The 27,732-nt window shown below is 42.3% G+C and overlaps 1 protein-coding gene across 4 annotated transcripts in view; it reads left to right on the top strand.

Annotated features, from left to right (window-relative positions):
• LOC124556749 overlaps window positions 1–27,732 on the top strand; it is a 249,137-nt gene that overhangs the window by 182,448 nt on the left and 38,957 nt on the right. For all 4 annotated transcript variants that reach the window (XM_047130744.1, XM_047130747.1, XM_047130746.1 and 1 more), the window contains exon 4: window positions 17,918–18,244. In XM_047130744.1, coding sequence (XP_046986700.1) covers window positions 17,918–18,244 — 327 coding nt within the window. The remainder of the gene's footprint in view (window positions 1–17,917; window positions 18,245–27,732) is intronic.

Raw genomic sequence — 27,732 nt, 5'->3', positions numbered from 1 at the left:
TAAATCAAGGTCGTGCTTGGAATGAGTTTTTGATTTAAAACCCACTACTGTTGACTTTATGAAGGAAAAAAGGAGTGAAGGAACAAAAATTAGAACATCTGGAGTGGATTGCAGACCTCGCATTTTAAGTGGACTTGGCTGGACATGCCAACAGTAAGACGTTGAGAAGTGAGAAACGACTTATTTCTGACTTGATGGAGATGCTTTTTAGAAGAAATTTGATTTGTGGAAGGGACAAATTCTGATAAACACAGCCCAGTTCACTAAGCTAACTGGCATTAAAGAAAATATGAGGTTTGAAGAATTCATTCTGGCCTTCAAAGAATTACATGAATAATTTCGAGGACACTGCCTGTTGTGTTTAGGAAGGCTGCATACATGGTTCACTAGACAAACAAACAAATTATATTAATGATTTTTATTACAATTAATCAAATACAATACTTAACTTTAGCAATTACATAGATGTGTCACAAGCAAAGGGCGACATACGAAATAATCAGTCTTTGCAGTGACTGCTGATCTTTAACCGACAAAAGTCTTTCCTGAACTCCTACTGAAGTCGCTATCATTGATGTTGCTATAGAACTGGGGCTGCTGCTGTTGCGTTGTCATACTGGAGGGAAGTCTGGTCAGTGTGTGATCGGCTGATCTCTTCTCACAGCCTTCTCTTCCCTGTCATTCCCGAGTGGCGTGCCGGTGCCTGACTTTACACCGTAAAATTCCTCCCCCCCCCCCCCCCCTGACAAAGCGACAGACCATAGACCATCATCATATATGGAGTGTGACAACGTGAGGAGGTGGGGGGGGGGGGGGGGAGCAGAGGCAGAAGCATGAACCCTCTGATGAACCAGAGGCTGTGGCTGCAGGGGGTGTCAGACTTCCCGTCTTACCCCGCTATCAGGCCTTCGCTCTGGTGGAAACATCCCCCAGAAAATGCCAAGAAGGGTACGCATCCACCTTCTGAGGCCCATACCATGATGTAGAAGGTGCCAGCCACTGTGGCGTGGGCAGGTCCAGCTCCATCAGTAGGACGAGAGAAGGTGGAGGAGGCGAAGGCTCTGTCTCCATTGGGTTGTTCCATGGTGTCATGATGGCACATTCTGGTGGCTGCTGTAGCTGCGCTGTCCTCAGGACCCATGAATTGGTGGCTGCTATGCCCATGCTGTCCTCAGGATCCATGAATCTGTGGGAAGAGACACAGAAGGATCACCATGCACATGACAGTGACAAATTTGATTGTGATGTCGGCACTGCAATCTATCTGGGACTGAAATCAGATACATGCGTGTGCCAAGTCATGAAGTATTTTGTCTTACACCCATCGTCTGCTGCCGCTAAAAGTGCTGAAAAACACAGTATCATGCAGTCTTCCTTTGGTGCTGGATATTGAGGAGGCTGGAGCAGTGTCTGATGGCAGCAGCCGTGATGCAGTTCTGCCAGCGATGGCCCACCTTGTGGATGTGAAGGACAAGAGGTGAGAAACAGTTGCATTGTTTGATCCCTGGTGTGTGTGGTTTGAAGTCGGGAAGTTTGGTCATCTGCTGCTTGAAGGTTCTGACAAAATGTTCCACTTTGCCGTTTGACTGCCGCAGTAGTTAAAAGCTGTATGCCATTGTGTTCACAGAATGTTTCAGATTCATTTGACATGGACTGAAGGCCGTTGTCCAACACTATGACTTCAGGCAAACCTTCGAGGCAAAAAAATAGAGGACAACACCTGAATTGTGCTATGTGATGTTGTCGAGTTCATTGGCATAGCAAAAGAAAACTTGCTATAAGAGTCTACCACAATCAACCAATGAATGTTCCAAAAAGGACCAGCAAAGTCTATGGCCACACGTTGTGATAGTGATTGCAACTTAGGCCAAGCAGAGAATATTTTTGGCAGAGTGGACTGATTTTCTGCACATGACACTGTGACGTCATCTGTTCTATTTGAGTGTCCATACCCTGCCAAGTACAGTGTCAACTCGCTAACTGTTTTGTACGAGCAATCCCCCAGTGTCCTTGGTGAAATAACTGCAACACTCCTTTTTGCAAAGCTTTGGAAAGCAACACACATGACTGTCCACTGTCATTTCGAAAAAGAATCACACCTTGTTGTATAACAAGGCTATGCTGACGTGCAAAGTATTGGCACACTACAGAGTTCTCTATGTTATGCAGTGAGCGAGGCCAAGATGTACGAATGTATTTTAGCAAAATGTTCAAATCTGAATCAGCTTCCATGTCCTGTGCAGTTTTGCTATTGTTCAGAGGAAAGGATTGAAGCAATTCAGAATCGTGAGCATCAATGTGACAACAAGAAGTAGCAGAAGTGTCAAAGTCTGTATCAGGGTCAATCGGAAGACATGAAAGTGCGTCCACATTACCATGTTGAGCTGTCGGACAATACACAATCTCATACTGATATTGAGACAAGAATAAAGCCCATCTTTGCAATTTTTGGGCAGTTGGTACAGGAACCAGCTTCAGCAGATGAAACAAGGATTGCAATGGCTTGTGATCCATTAATAAGTAGAATTTTCTGCCACACAAATAGCGGTGGAACTTGGTGACACCATAAACAATAGCCAATGCCTCTTTCTCTATTTGGACAACACTTTTGATGCAAAAGCAATAGGCCTGTGCTTATCGCCAAATCTCTGTGAAAGCACTGCACCGATTCCGTAAGAGGAAGCGTCAACTTTCAACACAACTGGTTTGTCATGATCAAAGCGAACCAAGCATTGATCACTGAGTAATGCATCTGAAAGTTTTTTAAAAGCTTCTTGGCACTCATCTGTCCAAACAAAGGGGACATTCTTGCAATGCAAGCGATGCAATGGAGCTGTGATTTGTGCAGCATTCGGTATTAACTGAATACAATCGTTCATTTTTCCTAAGACTGATTGTAATGCTGTGACATTGCAATGAACTGGCAGGTCACTTATGGCTAACAAATGTGACTGAAGATGATGTACACCTTGACTGTTTATGACACGACCAACATACTGCAACTCATGTCTAAAAAAAATCTGCATATCCAGTCTTCACTTGAGTCCTGCATCAGATAACACACAAAACAAAGCATGCAAATTAGCAATGTGTTCTTCAGGTATATGACAATATCATCCAAATAGTTTGAACAGTGTGGTACTTGAGCAGTCAGTTGTTCCAAATACCGTTGGGAAATGGCAGTTGTGGAAGCACTACCAAAAGGCAAACACAAATATTTAAACAAGCCCAAATGAGTGTACAGTTTGAGATTCTTCATCTAGTGGTATTTGAAGATATGTGTCGCACAAATCAATTTTTGAAAAGTAGTGACTAGCACCTAATCTGTCCATGAGATCCTCTGTGTGTGGCAATGGATAAGTATCAGTCAAAGTTTGTGGGTTGATGGTAGACTTAAAGTTAACAGAGAGGCAAATGTGACCTGAGAGTTTGGGGAGCAAAACCAGTGGACTTGACCAATGACTAGCTTGTATGGGCACAGTAGCTCCACTATCATGCAATTCTTTAAGTTCAGCAGCTACTTTGCTACGTAATGCAATGGGAACAGTTCTGGCCCAGCAAAATTTCAGCTGAGCATTGTCTTTCATAGTAATATGTGCAATAAAATTGTTAGTCTTGTTTACACCTTCAGAAAAGAGTTCAGGGTATTCTTTCAGCAAGCTAACTACACTGTCTTTGGCATTAAATGCAGTCATTGACAACACATTGTCCTAAATTTGAAAGCCAAACAAATCAAATGAATCAAGACCAAATATGTTTCTCACAATCATGTGATTGTTGCACAGTGAAAGTCACAGTTCATGTGTGTGAGGGATTCATAGCAGGAAATGTACATTTGCTGAGAATGGGAATGTTATGTCCATTACAAGCCATCAGGTGTGTGCTAGTTTTAGACAGGCATGGGCAGCCTAACAGTTCATTTGTGTTATGATTCAGGAATGTAACAGAGGCACCCATGTCCATCTGAAATTTCACATGTTTTCCACTAAGATGTAAATGAACAAAAAGTTTGTGGTATAGCACTGAAGAAACAATTTGATTGCTAGTGTTGCTAATGCCTGCAGTAAGCTTTGAATACACTGCATTGATTACATGGGCCTCGTGACTAGATTTTTGTGAGTGGACAGAATTCTCATGTTTGTTCCATTGCAAACATATGGATTGTACGTGACCTTTCTTGCCAGAAGCGTAACACTGTGCTTGTCCGGATGGGCAGTCTTGGCATTTGTGCTGTGAATAGCACCGAGGGCATGACTTAATTCTGTTCACCTGTGTAGAGAACTATTTATGCAGTGTGGCACACACTTGCTGTTGCTGACTACGGGGCTGGTCATGAGCAATGTATGACCCAACCCGACAAACTAGTGGCTCCTCAAATTTATCAGCCACTACTGCACCTAAATCATACTGATCTAGAATTTGTACTACATGATGAAATGATGGATCTGACTGTTTGAAAATCTTTTCTCTAAGTTTGATGTCAGTTAAATTGCACTCCATCGCATCACGCAACATAACATCTGAATATGAAGCACCACAAGCACATTTGAATTTGCATTTCCTCATCATACCCTGCAAAACTGTTACCCACTCAGGATAAGTTTGTTCTGACCTTTTCTTGCAGTGAAAGAATTTGTACCTAGCTGCCACCACATTCACTTGTTGGTCATAATAGTTTTTCAGCAAACCTGTAACCTGATCATAGGAAAGTTCACTCGAAGTGGTGTTAGGGAACAATTTCTGAATGAGACGAAAGACTGCACTTCCTACCATTGACAAAAAATAATGTAGTTTCACAGTATCTGATACTTTGTGAGCAATGATGTGGGCTTTTGACATTTTACTTGGCTTTTGACATTCTTTGTCATTGACCATGCATTGGCTATCAACATTTTTGGCCTTGATGCCTTCACAGCATTTGGATTCTATCTTGGATGAAGTCAAGATGGTTTCCACTGTGGTCCCTTTCCAGGAACTGGACAACCTATGCATGGTGTTTTTGCCTCTCTGTCAGCTGGATTTGGGACTTTCAGGTGCACATCACCCTTCAATCAGATGCCACACCTCATTTTTATCAGTGGCCTTACAGGCTGCCATCAAGCAGGAACTTCATCACCTGCAGGTAGTGGGGTTTTTTGAACCTGTCAAATCTGCTGCATGGGCTGTTCCCCCCATCATCATCCAGAAGCTGAATCAGTATCTTTGCTTGTGTGAGGATTTCAAGATGACCACAAATGCTCAATCACAGGTGGAAAGAAACCTATCCTATTCCCTGGCAAGATGATCTCCTCACCAGACTGGCTGGGGAGGAATATTTTTCTAAGATCGACCTCAGTGATGCATACCTTCAGCTACTCTTAGATGAGCCATCTCGGAAAATGGTTGTCCTTAACATGTAGTTTGGGTTGTATAAATACAAACGACTCCCACTTGGCATTTCCCCAGCCCCTGCAATATTCCAGTGACTCCTGGAACAGTTGATACAGCATATTACGGCTTGCATAAATTACTTGGTTGACCTTATTGTCACAGGATCCTCCTGCTAGGAGCATTTGGAAAACGTCTGCACCCTCTTCAGGACCCAGGGGGATGTGGGTCTGCATTGTCGTTTGAAGAAGTCCAGATTTTTTCAGCCAGGAGTGGAGTACTTGGGGAATTGGCTCTCTAAAGAGGGAATCCAGCCTACTAATCAGAACATTGCCATCATCACTTCTTTACCTCGCTCAGTGAACTTACTTGAGTTACAAGCATTTTTGGGCAAGCTCAACTATATGCTAAATTCTTACCCCAGATGGCCCACAATGCACAACCTCTCAATGAGTTGCATAAGGGGGGTCCCTTGTGCCTTTTGTCAAACTGAAAACCATGCTGACATCTGCACCCTGCCTCATGCCCTTTCCTCCCAGTTGCCTGTTGGTTGTGGCAGCTGATGTGTCTGTTTACGGTATTGGAGTGATCTTGGCACACAGGAATAGGGATGGTTCGTAACAGCCTACAGCGTACGCATGCAAGACCCTGACCAAGCATAGTGCAACTGTTCCCAGATCAAAAAGGAGGCTTTGGCAATAGTTTCACAGTCAAGAAATTTCATGTCAACCTTTTTAACACAGTTCTCTCTAATGGTGGATCACAAGCCATTGGTGGTGTTATTCGGGCCATGCTCCAGCCTCCCAGAATGAACAGCACAATACCTCCAGTGGAAGGAATTGTTTCTCAGTGCCTATCCAGCACAAGCTGACAACCCAGCATTCTAATGGTGACACATTGCCCCATCTATCGGCTGGCCTGGACCCTGATTTCTACCAACAGGAGGTCTGCTGCTTAATGTCAAACAACAACATATGTTGGACAGTTTTTCCGTTGTGTACATGTGCGTTGCTGGTGCAATGTGCTGGGACCCCACCATGCAACAGGTCTATCACTAAGTAATTCATGGCTGGCCCCATTATCTCAGATGATGACTGAGCTCCACCTTGGAAACAGATGGTTCATAGTTGCGCAGCATGCACCTGTTACAAGTGTTGCCTCCTCCATGGTCGCCAGCTTTGGACCTTGCTTCATCTGCTGACACTGGTGCTGTCAGAACCTTTCTCATGTCCCTCCCGGTGGTACACTCCTTGCCCAGCAGCGTGGGCACGCCCTTATGGGAGTGCCGAGGCTTGGACACCAGCAACAGTAGTGTTTACACATGGGTGGAACAAATGCAGAAGGGCCTCGAGCGCCATCACCACAGCCAGCTTTGGCCTCGGACACAGCCATTTCCTCTGCAGTCTCCTCTTCCACCGCCATCTAGATCAGTGATTCCCCTTGTATGCCCATCTCCAGCACTGTTCTGGTTGACACTGCTGACTGCACTTCTCCCCCCCCCCCCTCCCCCCCCAGCCTACAGTTGATGAGGCTGCAGCTTCACCTGTACCTATGTTCCACCTTCCAGGGCACCATCTCTAATGTATGCACCAGTTTCAGGGGGGGATCTAGTATCACTAGTATCAGGCTATGTGGAAGTTGAATGCCTGCTGGAGCAAATGGACCTTGATGGATGATAGAGGACAGTGGGCAGTGTTGCCACAGTGCTGCACTTGCCTAGTGAGTGTGGACACCATATCATCACATGAATACACTGGCCAATAGTACCCATTGCAGCTGGCATAAATACTGCAACATTTTGATTGCTCTGTGTGTTATGTACTTTGTCTTTTTTTGTGTGTTATGTACTACTGACTACTCGCCGATGACTGGCATATTTTGCTTATTGTCACTCCATTATGTCATATGGTATCATATTTTGGGGTAACTCCACAAACAGAGAAAACATTTTTAGAGTACAGAAGCTTATAATAAGAGTAATGAGTAATGTAAGTCCAAGAACATCATGTCGAAACCTATTCAAAGAATTGGGCATATTAACTACAACTTCTCAGTATATTTATTCCTTAATGAAGTTTGTTGTAAATAATACATCTCTTTTTCCAACTAACTGCTTAGTACACAGTATCAACACAAGGAATAAGAACAATATACATAAAGATTTAAAATCACTTACTCTTGCCCAGAAAGGAATCCAGTATTTAGCAATGCATATTTTCAATAAGTTGCCAGCAACCATTAAGAGTTTAGTTTCAGACAAGGCACAGTTTAAACATAATCTAAAAGAATTTTTGGTGGCCAACTCCTTCTATTCCATCCATGAGTTTCTCAACAAGTGCAGTGGACCATTTTAATGAAAATTTATTATACTTTAATCTTTGACAATACTTGGTTGTAACAGCCAAGTAACTACTTACTATGTGAATGATAGAAAGCAGATGTAAGTCTTAAGTCTGTAAATAGTAGAAGTTTAATTTTAAATCTTGTACATAATCTGACTGTTCTTAACTGACGATCACTGAAATGAATAATTTACTTTAATTTTTGACAATACTTGGTTGTAATAGCCAAGAAACTAGCAAATGTCTGAATGATGGATTTAATGAAAGCAGATGTAAGTATTAAACCTGTAAATATTAGAAGTTTCAATTTAATTCATGTATATAATTTTACTGTTTATTGACTGTGGATCATTAAAATTAATGAAACTCAAGTTTTTCTAATTACATTTTTGTAATGTGTTTATCTGACATGTTCCACACCCAGGAGGATTCCCTCTTTTATGGGTCTATGGAATGAATAATTAACCTAATCTAATCTGATCTATTGGTTTTCTTCTTTGGTTTTGATTTGGATTGTGGCTCACACTTGTTGACAGCACTGTGTTGAAAGTTTGTTACACTTTGTTGTTGCATAGGTTGATATTGACTTGCTCGTCAGTCCACCATTCAGCCAGCCCTATTGCTCAACTCCGGCATGGGTTGAGTGTTGTCTGGAGGTGGTCTTCGCACCTTGAGTCATCGAGTTTCTCTCCTGTTTTTCTGATGTGTGCACCAGTATCTGGCTACTCATGGACATAGCACAGAAGTGTCAACCGGCAACACCAGAGAGCCTCAAAGTTATAGGCACCATTGCCATAAATGTATGTTTATACAGAGTGATTCCACAATGGTGTTACACATTTTCAAGGATGGTGGAAACAGATGAATGTATCAATTTGAGGTGAGGGTCCCTGGTTTAGAAACGAATGAGTCGAAAGTTACAAGCAAAAATCATTCTGATACCACTGACAGTGGAATACATGTACCGATACTTTGTTGCTAAGAATGTAGGGTATCCAACTTTCAGAGGTGGTAATATGGACAAAGACAAGAAAAAAATGTGTAGTAAACATGGGATTTAAAATGCATAGCTGAGGAGCTATGAGCACTTCTTCATCTTCACTAGGGTGAAACATATCTCCTCTGTTGAACAAGTGCTCATAGCTCTTGAGGTATACATTTTAGAAAGTGTTCAAATGTGTGTAAAATCTTATGGGACATAACTGCTAAGGTCATCAGTCCCTAAGCTTACACACTACTTAACCTAAATTATCCTACAGACAAACACACACACACACACCCATGCCCGAGGGAGGACTCGAACCTCTGCCGGGACCAGCCGCACAGTCCATGACTGCAGCGCCCTAGACCGCTTGGCTAATCCCACATGGCTACATTTTAAAACCCATGTTTACTAGACTTCTCAGCAACAACAGTACTGGTACATGTGTTCAATTGTCAGAGGTATCATAATGGTTTTCGGTAATAAGTTTTGAGTCTGTTTCCAGTACAAGGACCCATATCTTAAATTGCTACATTTATGCTTCTTCATGATCCTTGGTAGTTTTTATCCTCATCATGGACTCACCCTGTACATACATACATTCACAGGTGCTGGCACCTATAACTTTTGACTCTGTAACACTGTCAGATGATGTTTTCTGACATGGGTTAATATGTAAAAATTGATCTACTAAGTGCCCTCTACAACCTTTACAAGCGTGTAATACGTACTGTAAAACATCCTGCATGTGACATATCTTGTAACCTACTGAATAAAGTAATAGACTGTATTGGGTACTCCCTAAATTATTGTATAAACAAGTATCTAGGGGAGGGATATTTTCTTGGTGAGCTTAAACTGCCTTAGGAAGTTCCTTCATATAAAAGACAAGATAAAGACTCTCCTCCAAGTTTCAGGCCACTGTCTGTAGTCCCAACTTTTCTAAAGCACTGGTCTGTGTATTTTACCAAAAGGTATCTGTTTACTTCGAAAATCTAGGAACACTTAGTGGAGCACAACATGGCTTTAGGGAAAAACTGCCAAATGCTGATGCCATAAACTGTATAGTGAAAGACTCAAGTGTATGAGGACAAAAGATTTGTTCAAGACACCTTTTTTGATTTAAGCAAGGCCTGCATGGAACACACACTACTTCTTGAAGGAAAAAATGAGACTTCCATGGGATTAGACATAATAGCCTTAAATGATTAAAATCATATCTGCAGAACCACTAGCAAGTTGTCTGTGTTGGCAAGGAAATGTCCTGTACAGAACAAGTTATGGTGGGCATTCCACAGTCATCAGTGCTGGGCCCTTCCCTGTTTCTAATAATGATTAATGACCTGCCCTCATGTATTAGTTCCAGTTTGGCACTACATGCCAATGACACAAATTTTCTTCACAATAGTAATGATCGCAATAGCCTCAAAACTTGTGCTGAAATGACAACTACTCCAGCATCCTATTCGTCTAGAGCCAGTAGATTCTTGCTGAATGATAGCAAAAATCAATGGGTGGTTTTTGCACTAAGAAAGTTATCTAGAGTAACTTATTTGTTAAGATGACTTAATTGTATATCTGAAATACATGTGGGAACGTCTTATTTTTAATTTTTTCAAAGCATAGTATCATAAGGTATTATTTTATGAGGAAATTCTAGCTGTGTGCTGATGCATTAATACAGCAGAAAAAAGCTGATTACTGGTTCTTCATAGTCATAAAATGCAAACTGCAAGTTTTTGGTTTGTGAACAAAAAATCATGACTGTAATAAATTAGCAGTTATGAACTCATGGGGCACAAATTATTAAATAAGCATTCACAAACCGTAAAAGAGCTATCTGAACAAAAGTTCAAAATGTACACTGCATGACTGGTTAGCTGCTCAACATTTCTATAAGATAAAGGAAGTTGTTGATAGTAATATAATATTATTTTTGTTGTAACTCCAACCGTTCCGGTCGCGGGGTGGTCGGGAACAAAGCGAGGCAGGACCAAATGACGAACGGCCTGCTAACAAACAAATGAACCAAAAGGACGGACATGAACAATGATGGACAACCGAGCAAGATCTTATGACGACAACACACAAGAAGCATCAGAGTGACAGGAACAACCAAACGAATCCACAATGTCTACTGAGTAACTGAAACAAAGTACTGTAAATACGCTGTCTGCTGCCAAGAGGTCGATAGATTCCACGAAGTTCAGACTGCCTAGCTGAGCAGGAGGCAGGAGCTTATATACGGGATAAGGTATGCCACTATTGGCTGCTGGGACCATGTGCTCCACCATGGTGCCCTCATGTTATACACGAGCCAGGAACATGCAAAGCTGTAGAGATATCAAGTGGTGCTCAAGGTCCCTGCTGTCTGGCATGGATTCAAAACCCGTGGCGCTCGGTACCAGATCCCTGCCCCCTGAAACTTGCATGTAGGGGCAGAAATGGCCAAGACGGTGCCAAGGTGGGCGACAGATGGAAGAAGATTTGGGCTCGTCAACTGCCGTTGGTGGGGAGGAAGGGACGTCCGAGGTGTCCATAACAGCCAACCCAGAGCCCAGGGCAGTGGAGGGAGCTGTCGACCACCTGGGATGGGGTGGGCCGGCGGCAGGCCCACAGGGAGACAGCAACCAGGGGCAATGGTGGTGACTTGAGGACCACGGCCGTACCTGAAGGAGATAGCAGAGGAGGAGGAGGTGGCGGCAGTGGTAGGAGTCTCTTGGGGGCATGCAGGTGGAGCTGGTTATGATGGTGGTGCTCCAACCCTTTTGAAGTCTGCACCAAAGTCACACGCTGCTCAAGGGCTGCGACAACTGTGGCAGGCGTCCACCCCGGCTGGCACCTGTACAAAGCGGGACCACACTGCCACGCCAGGGGCATAATGCTGAAAGGGCTGGGAGTGGGGGTGGGAGGGGGACAGCATCAGCAAATGGAGCAGGGTCCATGGCTGTCACCCATGGAGGATCTCCACTGGATTATGTCCATCGATTGGCATGGTGTGATAGGTGCTCAAAAACAGGGTGAAGGCCGACGTGGTCGGAGATGTTTCGACCGCCTTTGTTAACTGTTGCTTAAATGTGCGGACCAGCCTCTCCGCCATGCCATTGGAGGAAGGGTGGAAAGGTGGGCTACGGATATGTTTGGTACTGTTGGCCCAACAGAATTCGTGGAAGGAGAATGCCGTGAATTGGGGGCCATTATCGGAGACCAATGCCTGAGGCAGGTCCTCTATGACGAGAACCTGGGCCAGAGCCATGAGTGCAGCCTCTGTGGTGGTGGACGCAATGCGGACAAGATATGGGTATTTGGAGTAGGCATAAATGATAATCAACCACATGGACCCCCAAAACGGGCCCGCAAAATCGAGATGGATGCGATCCCAGGCCCGGCGAGGCACAAGCCAGATTGCGAACCACTGAGGGGGGCTGGCCTGGTGACGTGCACACACAGCGCACCCCCGTCCAGATGGTCAATATTGCCATCAGTGCCAGGCCAATACACATGCCGGCGAGCCAAAACTTTCATGTGGGACATACCCCAGTGCCCGCAGTGCCCGCAGTGAGCACATGATGCCACAAATCCGGAGGGATGACCACCCGATGGGAAGCCGACTCTGAGGCTAACAGAAGGACATCATCAACCATTGAGAGCCTGTGGGACAGGTGGAGCCAGGGGTTGAAATCGGTCCTCATCCAATGAGTAAGATAGGAGGGCCACCCGTGGACCATATAGAGAGAACGTGCCGCAAGATAGGGTCTCAGCGGGTAGCTGTGGCAGTGTGAGCAGCCTTAAGAGGCAGACCATCCAGCACATCCCTGCAGGCGGAATCAATGTGAAAGCAGAGGACCTCCTGTTGGTCAAACGCAGGATCAGGGCCTGCTGGAAAAGCGAGACAAAGCATCTGTGTTAGCATGTCGGGTGGTGGGCTTATACCAGATGGTGTAAGCGTAATTTAGCAAAAATAATGCCCAACACTGGAGACTTTAACCATCCACTCTGGAAGGTGAGAGTGGGGTCCGAAAAGTGGGGTTTATGGTCTATCAGGAGGGTGAACTTTGCCTCAAAGAGATAGGTGTGCAATATTTGGACGGCAAACACGGTCGCTAGGGCCTCCTTTTCAATGTGGGAGTAGTCTCGTTGTGCGGGGGTCAACGTCTTAGATGGATAAGCGATGGGCAGTTCTGAGCCATCAGCATTCTGATGTGCAAGGATGGCCCCAATGCCATATGCTGATGCATCAGCCGCCACAACCAAGGGTCAGTCCGGAGAAAAGGGAGTGAGGCAAGGGGCGGACTTCAGCATTGCCTTTAAATTGAGAAAAACCTGATAACAGGCAGGAGTCCAATCAAAAGGTACCTCTTTGTGATGCAAGTGATTGAGGGTTGAGCAATGGAGGCAGCCTGGGGTAAGAACTTTAAGTAATAAGTAACCTTGTCCAAAAACACCTGGAGGTCAGATAAGTCCTTGGGACGAGGAAGGGCCTCAGTGGCCGCGACATTACGACCTGAAGGGCGAATGCCATCTTTGCTAAGCCAGTGGCCTAAGTATTCCACTTCCGGTTGAAAAAGCAACACTTGTCCAGCCGACAGCATAAACCTCCAGATTTCAGAGCGTGAAATAAGGTGCTGAAGTTTTGAAAATGTTCCTGGCTGGAACGCCTGGTAACCAAGGTGTCATCCGGATAATTCATGCAGGTGGGGATAGGCTGTGTAAGCTGCTCCCGGTACCACTGGAAAATGGCCAGCGCCGAAGAGACACCAAAGGTAAGGCATTTGTACTTGTACAATCTGAAAGGCATGTTGATAACCATGATGTTCTGGGATTCCGCATCCAAGGGTAACTAGTGGTATGCCTCAGCCAGGTCGATCTTTGAAAAATACTCTCCCCTGGCAAGCTTGGCGGGGAGGTCTTCCTGTTGGGGAATGGGGTAAGTGTCAATGAGGGACTGAGCATTGACAGTAGCGCCGAAGTCCCCACTCAGCCGAAGGGGCCCATTGGGTTTCCGTATCACCACCAATGGTGTCGCCCAGGCACTGTAAGTCACAGGCTCCAGAATGCCAGTGGCCTGGAGCTGATCAAGTTCCTGCTTGACTGCTGGCCATAAGGCAACTGGAAGGGACAGGCCCACAAAAACAAGGCTGCGCATCCAGCTGAAGGGTGATGTGTGCCTGAAAATTGGAAGCACAACCGAGATCCATTGCAAACAACAATGCAAAAGCGAAGCACAGATTGTCCAAGTCCTGAAAGGGAACAGCCGCGGAAACAACCTTAACTTAATTGGAAATTTAAAACCAAACAGTTGAAACCCATCCAGGCCAAAAATATTCGAAGCCAACAGATGGTGAACAACAAAGAGGCTAAGGAGCCGGGGAACACGTGTGTATGTTGCCTCAATGACGAACTGCCCACAAATGGGAATGGAACCATCTCCATAGGCAACCAAACGGCAAGAGGGAGGTGACAACTCAGGAGAGCCCAGCCGGTTATATGTCGCCATACTAATCAGGGAGACGACAGCCCCAGTGTCAACCTGAAAATGGACGTTCTCAGTGAAAAGGCGGAGTGTGAGGAAAAGCTTCCGCACTGACGGATCATCCTGTGGGACGACTGATTGCAGAGCATGGACGGTATCTTGAGGCCCAGGAGGTGTAGGACTGGAGTGAGTCGAGAGACTATGACAAACTGATCAGATGTGGCCCTCCTTGTTACAAAATGTGCACGTTTTCCAGCGGTGTGGACAGTCATCTCGAGAATGTGCGGTAAAGCAGTGTGGGCAAGATGGAAGTGGGCCACATGACCGGCGACGAGGGTCGACCAGAGGCGCGGATGATATAGAGGCTTCGGACAACGAGGAGTCCCGACGGTGCTGGCCTCCATCGGCCATTGCAAGGGTGGAATCCGCCAAGATGCCTCGATCGCCGCCACCTGCGGCCACGCCATAAGACACTTGTTAGCCATTGGATCAATTTCAAAGGTTTGGGCAATGCGAAGAATCTCTTCCAAGGAGGGGTTATCAAGTTTCAACATCGCAGTGTGGACCTCAGGATCAGGAGCCGGCTGAACCACCACATCTCGGATCAGGGAGTCTGCATACGAAGCCTTACACTGCTGATTGGTGCACGTAAAATCGCATCGACAGCTGAGACCCTGCAAGTCCGTGACCCAGGAACGATACGATTGACCAGGCTGTTTATAGTACTGGTGGAACTCCAGCCGAGAGGCGACCACATGGTATTGTTGGGAATAATAGTTTGTTAGCAAAAGGCATATCTCCTGGAAAGAGAGAGCCACAGGATTGGACAACGGTGTCAACTTGTGGAGAAGAAAAAACGTGTCTGGGGAGGCCCAAGACAAAAAAAACATCTACAAGGAGTCATCTGCAACTTGAAAAGCCGTGAAGTGTTGTTTCAGCCGATGTAAGTATGTTTCCTAGTCCTCTTTAACGTCATTAAAAGGTGGGAATGATGGTGGACATGGGAAAGCATCGGACACCCAAGGACTTGTAAGCAGTTGTGGTAACGCGTCCCGGGCATTGACTTTGTCTTTTAGGAAACGCAGCGACTGTTGTAAGATGTCAAACTGGAGCTGCTGCTGTTGCTCCAGAAGACAGACCAACTTTGCCTCCATGCTAACAACTACCACCGTTTAATTCATCGCCAAAAATGTTGTAACATGGTTGGTAGAGAAAGAAGCGTGCAGGACCAAATGGAGAACAGCCCGCAAACAAACAAATGAATGGAAAGGACAGACATGAACAACGACGGACGACTGAGTGAGAGTTGCCGAGAGGTCGATAGACTCCATCAAGTTCAGACTGCCTAGCTGAGTGAGAGACAGGCACTTATATCTGGAATAAGGTATGCCACTATTGGCTCCTGGAACCACGTGCTACAGCATGGTACCCTCATGTTACACGCCAGCCAGGAACGTGAGCAGCTGTGGCTTATGGTGCGACAGCTGTAGAGACCTCTAATCGCACTCGAGCTCCATGCCGTCTGGCATGGATTCAAAACCCGCTGCTTTTGGTACCAGAATTTTAATAACAAACCTTATTTTTTGAATTATTGGTTGCACTGTACTATATATATATGATAGTGTCTATTAATTTAATGGCTTACTATAAAATTGCTATAAAATTATTATTATTATTATTATTAATAGTATTACTATTTAGATGATCAGCTTATGTGTAAGGCACATACCTTGTTTCTGATGCCTCCTTACATATTTCTGAAATGTAGCTCAAAATGTCTTTTCAGAATGAAGTGTGTTTTAGCATCAAGCCACCTGATATGTGTCCTTGAGAGCCAACATTTTGCGCAAATGCAGAAATAATTACGATTAGCAAGTTCTAATTGTGTGATGCTAAAAAAAACCTCAATAAGTAAAACATTGGTTCTGCTATTTCCGGGTGTAGTAATTTCTGTCCTTACTACCTATAGCTTTAAGATATGTTCCATAGCTCTAAGGCATGTTCCACTGCTCCTCAAAGCCTTTCACAGTTTGTAGCCATTGACTTCGATGCTGAGGATGCTGGGATGAATTAATGTTATTCCAAATAAAGGAGTGATCAGTTACATTCTTTCATAAGAATAGGTTATATCTAAACAGTCCAGTAATTTGTTACTTCTGGGCTGCATCCATTTAATGATGTATTAACATATGTCTTAATTTTCTAGATAGAAGGTAATTTTCTTTGCATTAAAAATATATAGTATTTTGTAAATGATAGGCTAATTCAAAGAAACATTGTTTTCACTTAGGAAACGATTACCATGTCTCAGGAATTGGTGGATGAAATGGCAAATCTGCTGGAAGTGGTTAAAGATTACAAAGGGATTCATGGGTCTAGTAAAGAACCAAGCCATTCATAAATTCTTTGTATTACGACATCATATATTATAAAGACAGCATTTGTTTGTATATTTAAGCTGTACATGTCATATATGTGTCCTGCTTGCAATATGCTGCTTAGTTCTTGTGGGTGGTGGCTTCAGCCATGCTTTGCAAGTCTAGTGGAAATGATGGATGCATTGAATATAATGATACTGCCATTCTGCTTTGACCAATGAGACCACTGTCTATACTGCCTTCCTACTATGGGAGTTGAGATAGTAAACTGATCTGTAATGTATCCTGAGGTCAATGTTAATTTAGAAAATGATAGTGTGGTTGTGAATTGCCAAAGCCAGTGAATGTATCATGAGAAAAACTATTTTTTTAAAAAAAAAAAAAAAAAAAAAAAGGTTGTGGTGACAGACTTCTATGTAGTGTAGCCAAAGGTCTACATTAGTTTGAAGGTGGCAGTTTATGAGAAAGCTGACAAATGTGGCTTGATATTGTGTTTCATTTCAATTGAGCATACCTCAGTTGCATTTACATCTCTGACAAACACCCTTGTTGCCCCACCATGGTACAATATTCTCAAGTTTCTAATATGTTTGAAGGTGTTAATAACAAGAATATGATCACTTAAAACCCATTATTCCCATTGAAGCCATGTTAGTTCATTGGATTTGATTTAGTCATGTTTTCATACTGTTAGTGACATCATTCATTGTTTATTTCTCTAGATACCATCATATTGATGGTATCTTTGGTCTGCCAGAATAGTCTGTTAGTTTGTGCACTAATCCCTGAGTAGTGACTCCTTTCTGGTGCTGTAAACAGTACATCATGTGACAGAAGAGCTGCAAGAACAAGGAAATGACCCCTTTACAGGCAGGCCACAAATAAAGAAAGCAGAGAGTGAATCCAGTAATGTATTAAATATTATTAAAATGCTGTGAGAAGCAGGTGACATTCACCATGTGTTACAGCTGCATAGTATGCAGCATCTAAATTAAAGGCAACGATTTATTAAAATGAAAAAGTTGCACCTTGGTTCAAAGCCCATGTTAAACTGTAGGTCCTTTTGTAACCAGACTGCATAAATAAATTCAAAAGCAGAGGAAGGCAAGGCCTACCATCTCCATTTGGAATATGCCTAATATAGAATTGTGGTATTCAAAATTATCTTCAGGTTGTGAAGAGTTTTACTTTCACTTGTACTAAAGTAGTAATCATGTTGAAAATTTATTTTTATATAAAGTAACAGCAATTGGAAACTGTTTGTTATACTAACTGTTGACCTAATATTTGTCTGTTTTTGAAACATGTACTACATTATCTTAATTTTAAAGTACAAAATTTATGTCTGATCTCTCATTTAATTTTTAACTTTCAGGATGGACTGGCATATGGATTACATTCAAATACTAACAACCAGCATGGAATATTTAGCTCTGTTGGAATACCTGCACCACCTCTCTCAAAAGAGGAGCTTTCAGCACTCTATCAAGCAGCCATTAAGAAAGGTGCTACCCTTGACCTGTCTGGCTTGACAGATATTGTAGCCAAGAATCCTCAAGTTTCATCAGGCCTTCAGGACCTCAGTAAATTGCTACAAAACTATGGTCCTGCAAGTACAAGTGGGGTCATACCAGGATATTATTATTATTTTTATCCAATCAAAGGTCTTGTGAAACAAGAAGATTCAAACAAACAAAATGAGGTAATATTTATATTTCATTGTCATTATGCTCCAAGATTATTTTGTAAGAAATAGTTGTAATATATAAATTACCTTCCTAAAAATTTCAACTTATTACAGCACTATGCTCTGAGAGGACGGTTGGTCATGTGACAAAAGGTGGTTTAAATGATGATGGGCATGGACACAATACTGGTCCAGAAATAAGTAAATAAATAAGAATAATATCTAGTGGGCAGTTTACACCAGTGTCCAGAAAAGAGAATTTAGAGCTGAAAAGAAATTGTTAGATGGATGTGTTGCAGATGTGGACTATGGGTGCAGTTGCTACAGCTGAAATAAAAAGGATATAAATGAATAGAGGGAAACACCAATGAGAATTTATGTCTAGCTGTTACCTGATTCCTTTCCTTTAATATGTCACAAAAGAGTATTTTCATGTCCATACTCTTGCGTAGTTTTGGATGTTCCATATGGGGCAAAAGTTCACTAAATGCCATCCACACACCAGTCTCAGACCCTTCAGTGGTAATAGCTATTGAATTTTGTGGTGGGTAGTGGAGATGGCGAAATAGTGCTGACTCTCAGTAGCCAATGCTGTAACATTAACATGATGTGCTTCTGAGCATGAGGAAAAATAAATATAATTTCATAATAGAAAATAGTAGCACTAATAACATTTTTATATATAATTCTTGGATTTCCTGCCAGTGTAGTACAACAGACTGTACAAAAATGATTCATTTTGGAGAGATCTTTAATGCAATGTATCATTAAAATTGCATATTTTTGTAATATGCAAGTATAAATATGAGATCCATGAAATATGGAATATTAGCATTAAAAGCTCTCAGAGCACAAGACATGGGTTCCAGTCAGCCAGTTGGTACATATTTCGAAATATCATGCTGGTAATTATATGTGTTTTACTCTAAAGGTGTAAGGCATGAAAAATGTGTTTTATTCAGTTGTGATTCGATGGATCTAAAGTTATACTTATCAACACAGTATTACATGCAACTGACAAGGGAACCTCCCCATCGCACCCCCCTCAGATTTGGTTGTAAGTTGGCACAGTGGATAGGCCTTGAAAAACTGAACACAGATCAATCGAGAAAACAGGAAGAAGTTGTGTGGAACTATGAAAAAAATAAGCAAAATATACATACTGAGTAGTCCATGGCAAGATAGGCAACTTCAACGACAGTATGAGCTCAGGAGCCCCGTGGTCCTGTGGTTAGCGTGAGCAGCTGTGGAACCAGACGTCCTTGGTTCAAGTCTTCCCTCGAGAGAAAAGTTTAATTTTTTTATTTTCAGACAATTATTATCTGACAAACTCTTATGTTTTCATCACTTTTTGGGAGTGATTATCACATACACAAGAAAACCTAAATCAGGCAAGGTAGAAGAATCTTTTTACCCATTCGCCAAGTGTGCAAGCTAGGTGGGTGGACAACATATTCCTGTCACGTGATGCACATGCTGTCACCAGTGTCGTATAGAATATATCAGATGTGTTTTCCTGTGAAGGAATCGGTTGACCTATGACCTTGCGATCAAATGTTTTCGGTTCCCTTTGGAGAGGCACGTCCTTTCGTCTACTAATCGCATGGTTTTGCGGTGCGGCCGCAAAACACAGACACTAAACTTATTACAGTGAACAGAGATGTCAATGAACGAACGGACAGATCATAACTTCGCGAAAATAAAAAAATTAAAATTTTCACTCGAGGGAAGACTTGAACCAAGGACCCCTCGTTCCACAGCTGCTCACTCTAACCACAGGACCACAGCACTCCTGTGCATATGTGGTCCTCAATGTTGCCTATTGTGCCCATGGACTACTCAGTGTATATTTTGCATATTTTTTTCGTAGTTCCACACAACTTCTTCCTGTTTTCTCGATTGATCTGTGTTCAGTTTTTCAAGGCCTATCCACTGTGCCAACTTATAACTAAATCTGAGGGGGGTGCGATGGGGAAGTTCCCTTGTGAGGATGAGAGGATAACAAAACATAAAAAAGAGCTAAATATTTGTGGCAAGCAACAGAGCAGATATCATTGCTGCTCATTTCACATGCAGCATTTTAAGCAGTACTCTTAGCTTCATGCCGAACTACATCTGTGTAAATCGTGATATGTTTGAAAATAAGTAGCAAAATATTTGACACACACAAGAATATAAATGTCACTGTTGCTCATTTAACTTACAGCAATTTAAGATCTGCTGTTTCATTCTTGTCTAAACATACTCTTAGAAATATAAATATCACTTCTGCATGCTAACCTACAGATCAGTCCCTCACCACAACCGGGATTTTCCTTCCACATTCATTGGCTTCACCAACTCACAACCAGACTTTTACCTTCTAACCTAACGTAGCTCTCTGGCTAAGCTAAATATTAGTCTGTCAACAGAACCAGATTTTTTGATTCCACATTTGTTGGCTTCTTCAACTCACAACCAAACTGTTGTCTTCCAACCTAACTTACAAGGAATCCCGTGAGTGTGAGGTTGTTATTTCATTCTTTAATAAGGCTCATTTGAAAGCATTCTGTTAACAATTATGACAGGATCAATATTAGCTCCTAATGACTCACTATGTGCATCAGGAGGGTGACAGAGAATGAATGTCTGGGAGGTGCAGAGATCAACCTTCTATGGGATGTATGTATTACACTTCAAAAAATGGATATTGTTGACATTCAAAAAATGTTCCAAACAAATCATTAACTTCCACCATGAACACCAAATGAATAATTGAGTACCACAGTGATCACAAAGGTTCACACCATCAAGATCAGAGGAGAAGTCTTTGGGAGTTACAAACCATGCAGAACTTTCAGCTTGGTATCCATTTTTAAAGAATGTGTATAGAATAATATTGGCATAACGAGATGATAAGAACTGACTGAATGTGATGGCATGCATCTGAATGTAAAACAGTCTCTCATGGAGCTTACTGTGAAATTGGCTATCCTTTAAGGTATAGCTGCAGATGATCAGATAGTATGTTTTATAGGCATGCAAAAAACAAACATCCAGAGCCTGAATTTGTCCAGTAGTTCCATGTGGTATGAATTGCACTGTCACACACTTTTCAGGAGGGATGTTTGCTGTAAAGGAGTATGATTTTCATACACAGACCAGGAATGAAACAAAAGGAAATTATTATGATCAGCTACTGGCCAAAATCAGTGCTCATACCATAGATTTAGTTCACTTACTCCCATTTTCCCATTCTTGCTTGCTGTGATGTAAATATTCCCCACTGCCCTTACAAGATCATGCACATGAGAAAGAATCATAGGGGCCAGAGCAGCTCCAACTTCTTGCAGCACAATAAATAACTTTCCAGCCAATTTACCATCCAGGATTAACAGTCAGCATAATTGTATACAAATGCATTAAGGCATTGATACTAGTTAATCTTGACGCAACTCTCTTGGTACTTCTAATATCCAGGGTTCCTTTCATATGCATTTCCTCTTCAAATTCTGATTGGTCAAATTTGAAAACAAATTCCAAACTGAACGATGGGATAAGTTTGTTTACCTCATCTACAAAGCTTTGGGCTGATTCAGCAGTTCACTGTGCATCGTCAAGTTGATGCTTTGTTTGAAATTTCATTATCTCATGTCTTCCAGTTCTGTGTCACTGATTGAATTTATGTAGCCATCCACTGCTTCCCTTGAAATCACTGTAATCTATGTCATGCACAATTTCATGTGCATGACCTATTAGGTCACTATCACGGACATCGGGTAAATAGTATTAAGCATCCTTGAAACACATAAACATTAGTTTTTGTCCTCCCTTGAATATCCATAGCTTTTCTTATGCACTGCATGGTCATATTGCTGCAGACTTATTTAAAATCTGCTCATAATTGCTGTTTTACTATGTTGCAGATAATCTTCCATGTATGTAATTATCTTTAGTACCTGCTCATTGGACAACAGTTTTCCTTCACTGTGTTTCACTGGAGACAGGATTTATGGCTCCCTGTCCAACAATGATGATGAACTACATGACTTGGAATGTGTTTCAGTATCATTTTTATTTGCTAATCATGTACCATCATCATTGTACTCCTCATGTACATTGTTCACACAGTCGAGCATATATGACACCACTTGCAGAAATGCTAATATTTCATCTGAAACTTATTTCTCACTCTATGAAATCCCTTGGGTTCCTTTCAGATGAAATATCAACTTCAGCAAGTGTTATTGTAGATGTAATGCAATGTTTGCTTTGTTTATCATTTCCTTTGGTCTGCTTTGTATCAACACCACTAACATTGTAACACTGTTGTGAGTTATTCATTGATGAAGCAGTTCAACTACACTCCTTAGCTTCATGCTGTGCTCAGCATAGGGTACCTCCAGTCCCATCCCTGTTGCCATTAACAGCCAATATTGTGGTTTCATGGTAGACAATATGTGATATGTTGAATGTTGTAAATGTCATTGGCATTTCGTGACCTTGCACTCAAGGGATTTCTTGTTAGACCCCAGACTAAGCTTGATATCAGTCTGTCACCACAACCAGGTTTTTGTTTTGACAACTGAAGCTGCTCTATTGGGTCCCATCCTAACCATGCCCTCAGAAATCATGACATATTCAAAAGAAAACATCCAAATATTTGTGACAACGAAAAATAAATATCTCATTGCTTCACTCACATCAAGTTTCTCAGCCTAAGCACACTACCTGAAATAGAGATATGCATATTGTGATGTATTCAGAGGAAAAAACAACTGAGAATAGCAATGTTATTGTTTCACTGACAGCAATGTGGGCTTGCATACCCACATCCCTGACAAAAATAAGCAATCAAAGTTGTGTGACAATCAAAATTATACGTGAAGGCATAGCTTTGCTTGTTCCTATACTGTCTATATCTAATTCATGTGTTCACACAATGATAAAGACACATGATTTTCTGATTAGACCATGTGTCTTTTGTTCACAGTGATTGACTGACTTAGAGCATGGCTCCTGTGGTCACTGTGATTGGCTGACAGAAGCAAACTGACCAGCCACCATCTTGATTTCAGTGCTTAAGAAGCTAATGTGCCATATTTCGTTGTTGTTGTTGTTTTATTTATACTTGAGAATATGAAAATATGCAGTTCGATTGATACACAGCATTATAGATCTCTCCTAATATTATGTGGTAAAGTGGCAGGAAGTGTGATAATGGTATATAAAAACTTTACTCTAGCACTCAGAGTACAAAGAAACAATCAGTTGCAGAGCTACCTTCTTACTGGACGAAAACTGACCTTTGGGTTAACTCATGACCTTCCAGAATGAGATTTTCAATGTGCAGCAGAGTGAGCATTGATAGGGAACTTACTGGCAGATTAAAAGTGTGTGCCAGACTGAGACTTGAACTCGGGGACTTTTGCCTTTCGTGTGCAAGTGCTCTACCGATTCTAGGTTCGCAGGACAGCTTCTGTGAAGTTTGGAAGGTAGGAGACGAGGTACTGGCAGAATTGAAGCTGTGACGACGGGTCGTGAGTTGTGCTTGGGTAACTCAGTGGATAGAGCAATCACCCATGAAAGGCAAACGTCCTTGACCACATGACATCATACTCCCTCCTGTCTCCTCCAATCAGAATCCAGTATTTCACCAGCAATTAAAATGAAACAGCCAATCAGTATGTGGCACCAGAGCCGCCATCCTGAAAAGTATCTGAATGACCTGAATTGGGTTAACAAAACAATTGGTATTATGTAGCCCCAGAGCTGCCAACTTGGCCATGACCCCCCCCCCCCCCCCACACACACACACACAGAGAGAGAGAGAGAGAGAGAGAGAGAGGGGGGGGCAATGATAGTTGATGGATCCAAACAAACAAACAGGCATTCAGAATTCAAATTGTGTGTGTGTGTGTGTGTGTGTGTGTGTGTGAAACATAATCTGACAGTGGGAGAAACAACTGGAAGAATGCTATTGCAGTGTAACTTCCAGGTTAAGATACAGTTGACATCTATGACAATACAAAAGACAAGTGGCTAAAATAATACGCTAAACAGGCAAGGCAGTACTAGTTGACAGTTGCACTTAGAGCTGAATGAGACTATGTTACTGGTGGTACAAAAATGAAGTTTTTTTGCTTAACCAAACACCATTTTAGGGGCAGGGGGAAGGATAACACATCATGTTTTACACTACAAAAATATAACTGTGGCTAATATAGTCTTTTTTTTATTACTTTTGAACTTGGGCCTACCTGTGGTTATGTTTCACTGGTGTATGAAAACAATCTTTTCGGGAAGATTTCGACATTTAGTGTTCGGACCATATCTCCATAATCAACTACTAAACAATACTAATATCTGTAGCATATTTATCCACCAATCTCACATTTTCTGACACTTTAGCCCAACAAAGAATGCTAAAAATGATGCCTTTTGGTGAGATACACACATCAAAAACAAGTTTTGCATCACCCTAGTTCCCAGAAATCCTGGAGATAGATGTTGACTGTGGATATTGTATCACAGACACAGTCCCTTTGACTGTTCAGAGATGTCACTAAACCTGCCCGAAGACATAAACAACCATGCATGAGCAGCACCTATTAGATGGAGGGGGTCCGATAGCCGATCAGTTCCACTTATTCCACCAGTCAGGAGGTACACGGCTTGTGTTGTCTGTGGTTCAACCATGCCTAGGCGGTCAATACTGGAGTTTGATCATGTCTGCATTGTTACTTTGTGCTAGGAAGGACTCTCAACAATGGAAGTGTCCAGGTGAATCGGAGTGAACCAAAGTGATGTGGTTTGGACATGGAGGAGATACAGAGAGACAGGAACTGTTGATGACATGTCTCACTCAGGGTGCCCAAGGGCCACTACTGCAGTGCACAATTGCTACCTATGGATTATGGCTCGAAGGAACCCTGACAGTAACGCCACCATGTTGAATAATGCTTTTTATGCAGCCACAGGACGTCGTGTTATGACTAAAACTGTGCACAATAGGCTACATGATGTGCAACTTCACTCCCAACGGCGACGGTGTGGTCCATTTTTGCAACCACAACACCATGCAGCATGGTACAGATGGGCCCAACAACATGCCGAATGGCCTGCTCAGGATTGGCATCACATTCTCTTCATCAATGAGTGTTGCATATGCCTTCAACCAGACAATCGTTGGAGACATGTTTGGAGCGACCTATTCAGGCTAAATGCCTTAGACACACTGTCCACTGAGTGCAGCAAGGTGGGGGCTCACTGCTGTTTTTGGGCAGCATTATATGGGGCCGATGAACACCGATGGTGGTCATGGAATGCGCTGTGACGGCTGTACGATACTTAAATGCCATCCTCCGACCATTAGTGCAACCATATCGGCAGCAAATTGGCGAGGCATTCGTCTTCATGGATGACAATTTGTTCCCCCATCGAGCACATCTTGTAAATGACTTGTTTAAGGATAATGACTTTGCTCGACTAGAGTGGCCAGCACATTCTCCAAACATGGACCCTACTGAACATGCCTGGGATAGATTGAAAAGTGCTGTTTATGGGCGACGTGACCCACCAACTACTCTGAGGGATCTATGCTGAATTTTCATTGAGGAGTGGGGTGATCTGGACCAACAGTGCCTTGATGAACATATGGATAGTGTGCCATGACAAATACAGGCATGCATCAATGCAGGCAGACGTCCTACTGGGTATTAGGGGTACCGGTATGCACAGCAATCTGGACCACCAACTCTGAAGGTCTCGCTGTATGGTGGTCCAACATGTAATGCATGGTTTTCATGAGGAATAAAATGTGTGGAAATTATGTTTATGTTGGTCTCTGTTCCAATTTTCTGTACAAGTTCCAGAACTCTTGGAAGTGAGGTGATGCAAAACTTTTTTTGGTGTGTGTATTTAATGTATTGTACTGCTTAAACTGCATTTTTTTTAATGCACAAGTATAGCATTAGAATGCACTAACAGGATTGTTAACTTTGTAAACACTGCTTGGTTTGCTTTTGTGAAAGACTACGATGGACTATGTTCCACATAGGGGGCCATTCAATCTCTGATCATAAACAAAATTTCGATTTTGAATCAGAATAAAATAACACTTAAAATTGTCTGTTTTACATATCAAAATATGAAAAAATTTGAAGATCTCTTCTATACCAGAAAAAACACACATGGTTTACTTATTGGTACTACTGATCTATCTTAATGGTTAAGGTGCACGACACTGACTAACTGACCTATGCTGTCACACAGTGGGAACTGCATGAAACTTCAATAAAATAGCTTACTGAATAACAGTTTTGAAATGGCGATGTATAGGATAATTTATTACAGTTTTATTGTGGGCCAGTTATTATCGAGTAACAACCTGCCCTATATCATACACTTTTAATGTTTGCAGAACTTTGTTAAAAAATCATTGGGGCTAGTTGTCACAGTGTGAAAGCCTGTCCCATATCACATGGCTGGTAATGCATAGAGTAATTTGTTGCAGTTTTGTTGGGGGCTCATTGTTACAGTTTAACAACCTGTCCCATGTCACATGTAAGGTGATGTATGGGGAAACTTGTTACAGTTTCATTGGTACTAGTTGCTGTGGTATAAAGACCTGCACCATGTCAGTGAATGTGTATTAAACTCAGTTATCCAAACTACTGTTCAGTATGTTGTTTCACCAAAATATCATGAAGTCTCCTCCATGCATCAGTATAAGTTAGCATGATGGACACAAGATGAGAAACATTTTGTGCTGCAAAATAAAGTTTATACCCTGTCTCACTTTGAAAAGTAGACAAAAGTGGGTTGTTCAAAGCATAGCAACACTTATTTCTTACACATACATATGTGTATTAAATTCATGTGTGGCTATCATGTAGTTTCCACTCCGTGACAGCGTAAGGCAGTCACTCGTGTTAATGAGCTGAGGTCTGCACATGCACATTGATGCACTCTCCAAATGTCATATTTTGCCGTGTCAACATAGATGTATGTGTGCCTCCTCAGACAAGTAGAGGCTTGCACAAACTCCAGGCATGTCATATTTTGCTGAGTCAACATAAATGCATGTGTGCTTTCTCAAGTTGTGACTGGTCTTCTCAGTAATGCCAATAAGTGAGCCATATGTGTTCCCTACTATTATAGAGCAAATAACAAAGACAATTTTTCTTTAAAGGGTGGTACGAAGATCAAACTATTGTCATCAGCAAGTTCACTTCAACATGTAAGGTAGACCAGTAGTACCAATAAGTAACCCATGTGTGTTTTGTATTATTATGAACGAAATCTTTATGTATTTTTATAAGTAATACAGACAGTGTTTTAAATCCTATTTTGTTTTGGTGCAATGATTGGATTTTCTTTGTGATGAGAGATAAAATTTTCCTCTGTGTGGGGCTTTGTCCATCATTGTGTTGGCCATAAGCAAACTGAGCAGTATTTAAGAAGTTAATATATTGTATTTTGTGTATTTTCAAGTTATATTTGCATATTATGAAAATGTGTAG

The sequence above is a fragment of the Schistocerca americana genome, chromosome X, assembly GCF_021461395.2.
Source record: "Schistocerca americana isolate TAMUIC-IGC-003095 chromosome X, iqSchAmer2.1, whole genome shotgun sequence".
NCBI lineage: Eukaryota > Metazoa > Arthropoda > Insecta > Orthoptera > Acrididae > Schistocerca > Schistocerca americana.
The sequence above is the reverse complement of the archived record's forward strand: the minus strand, read 5'-3'. Positions and strand labels throughout refer to the sequence as shown.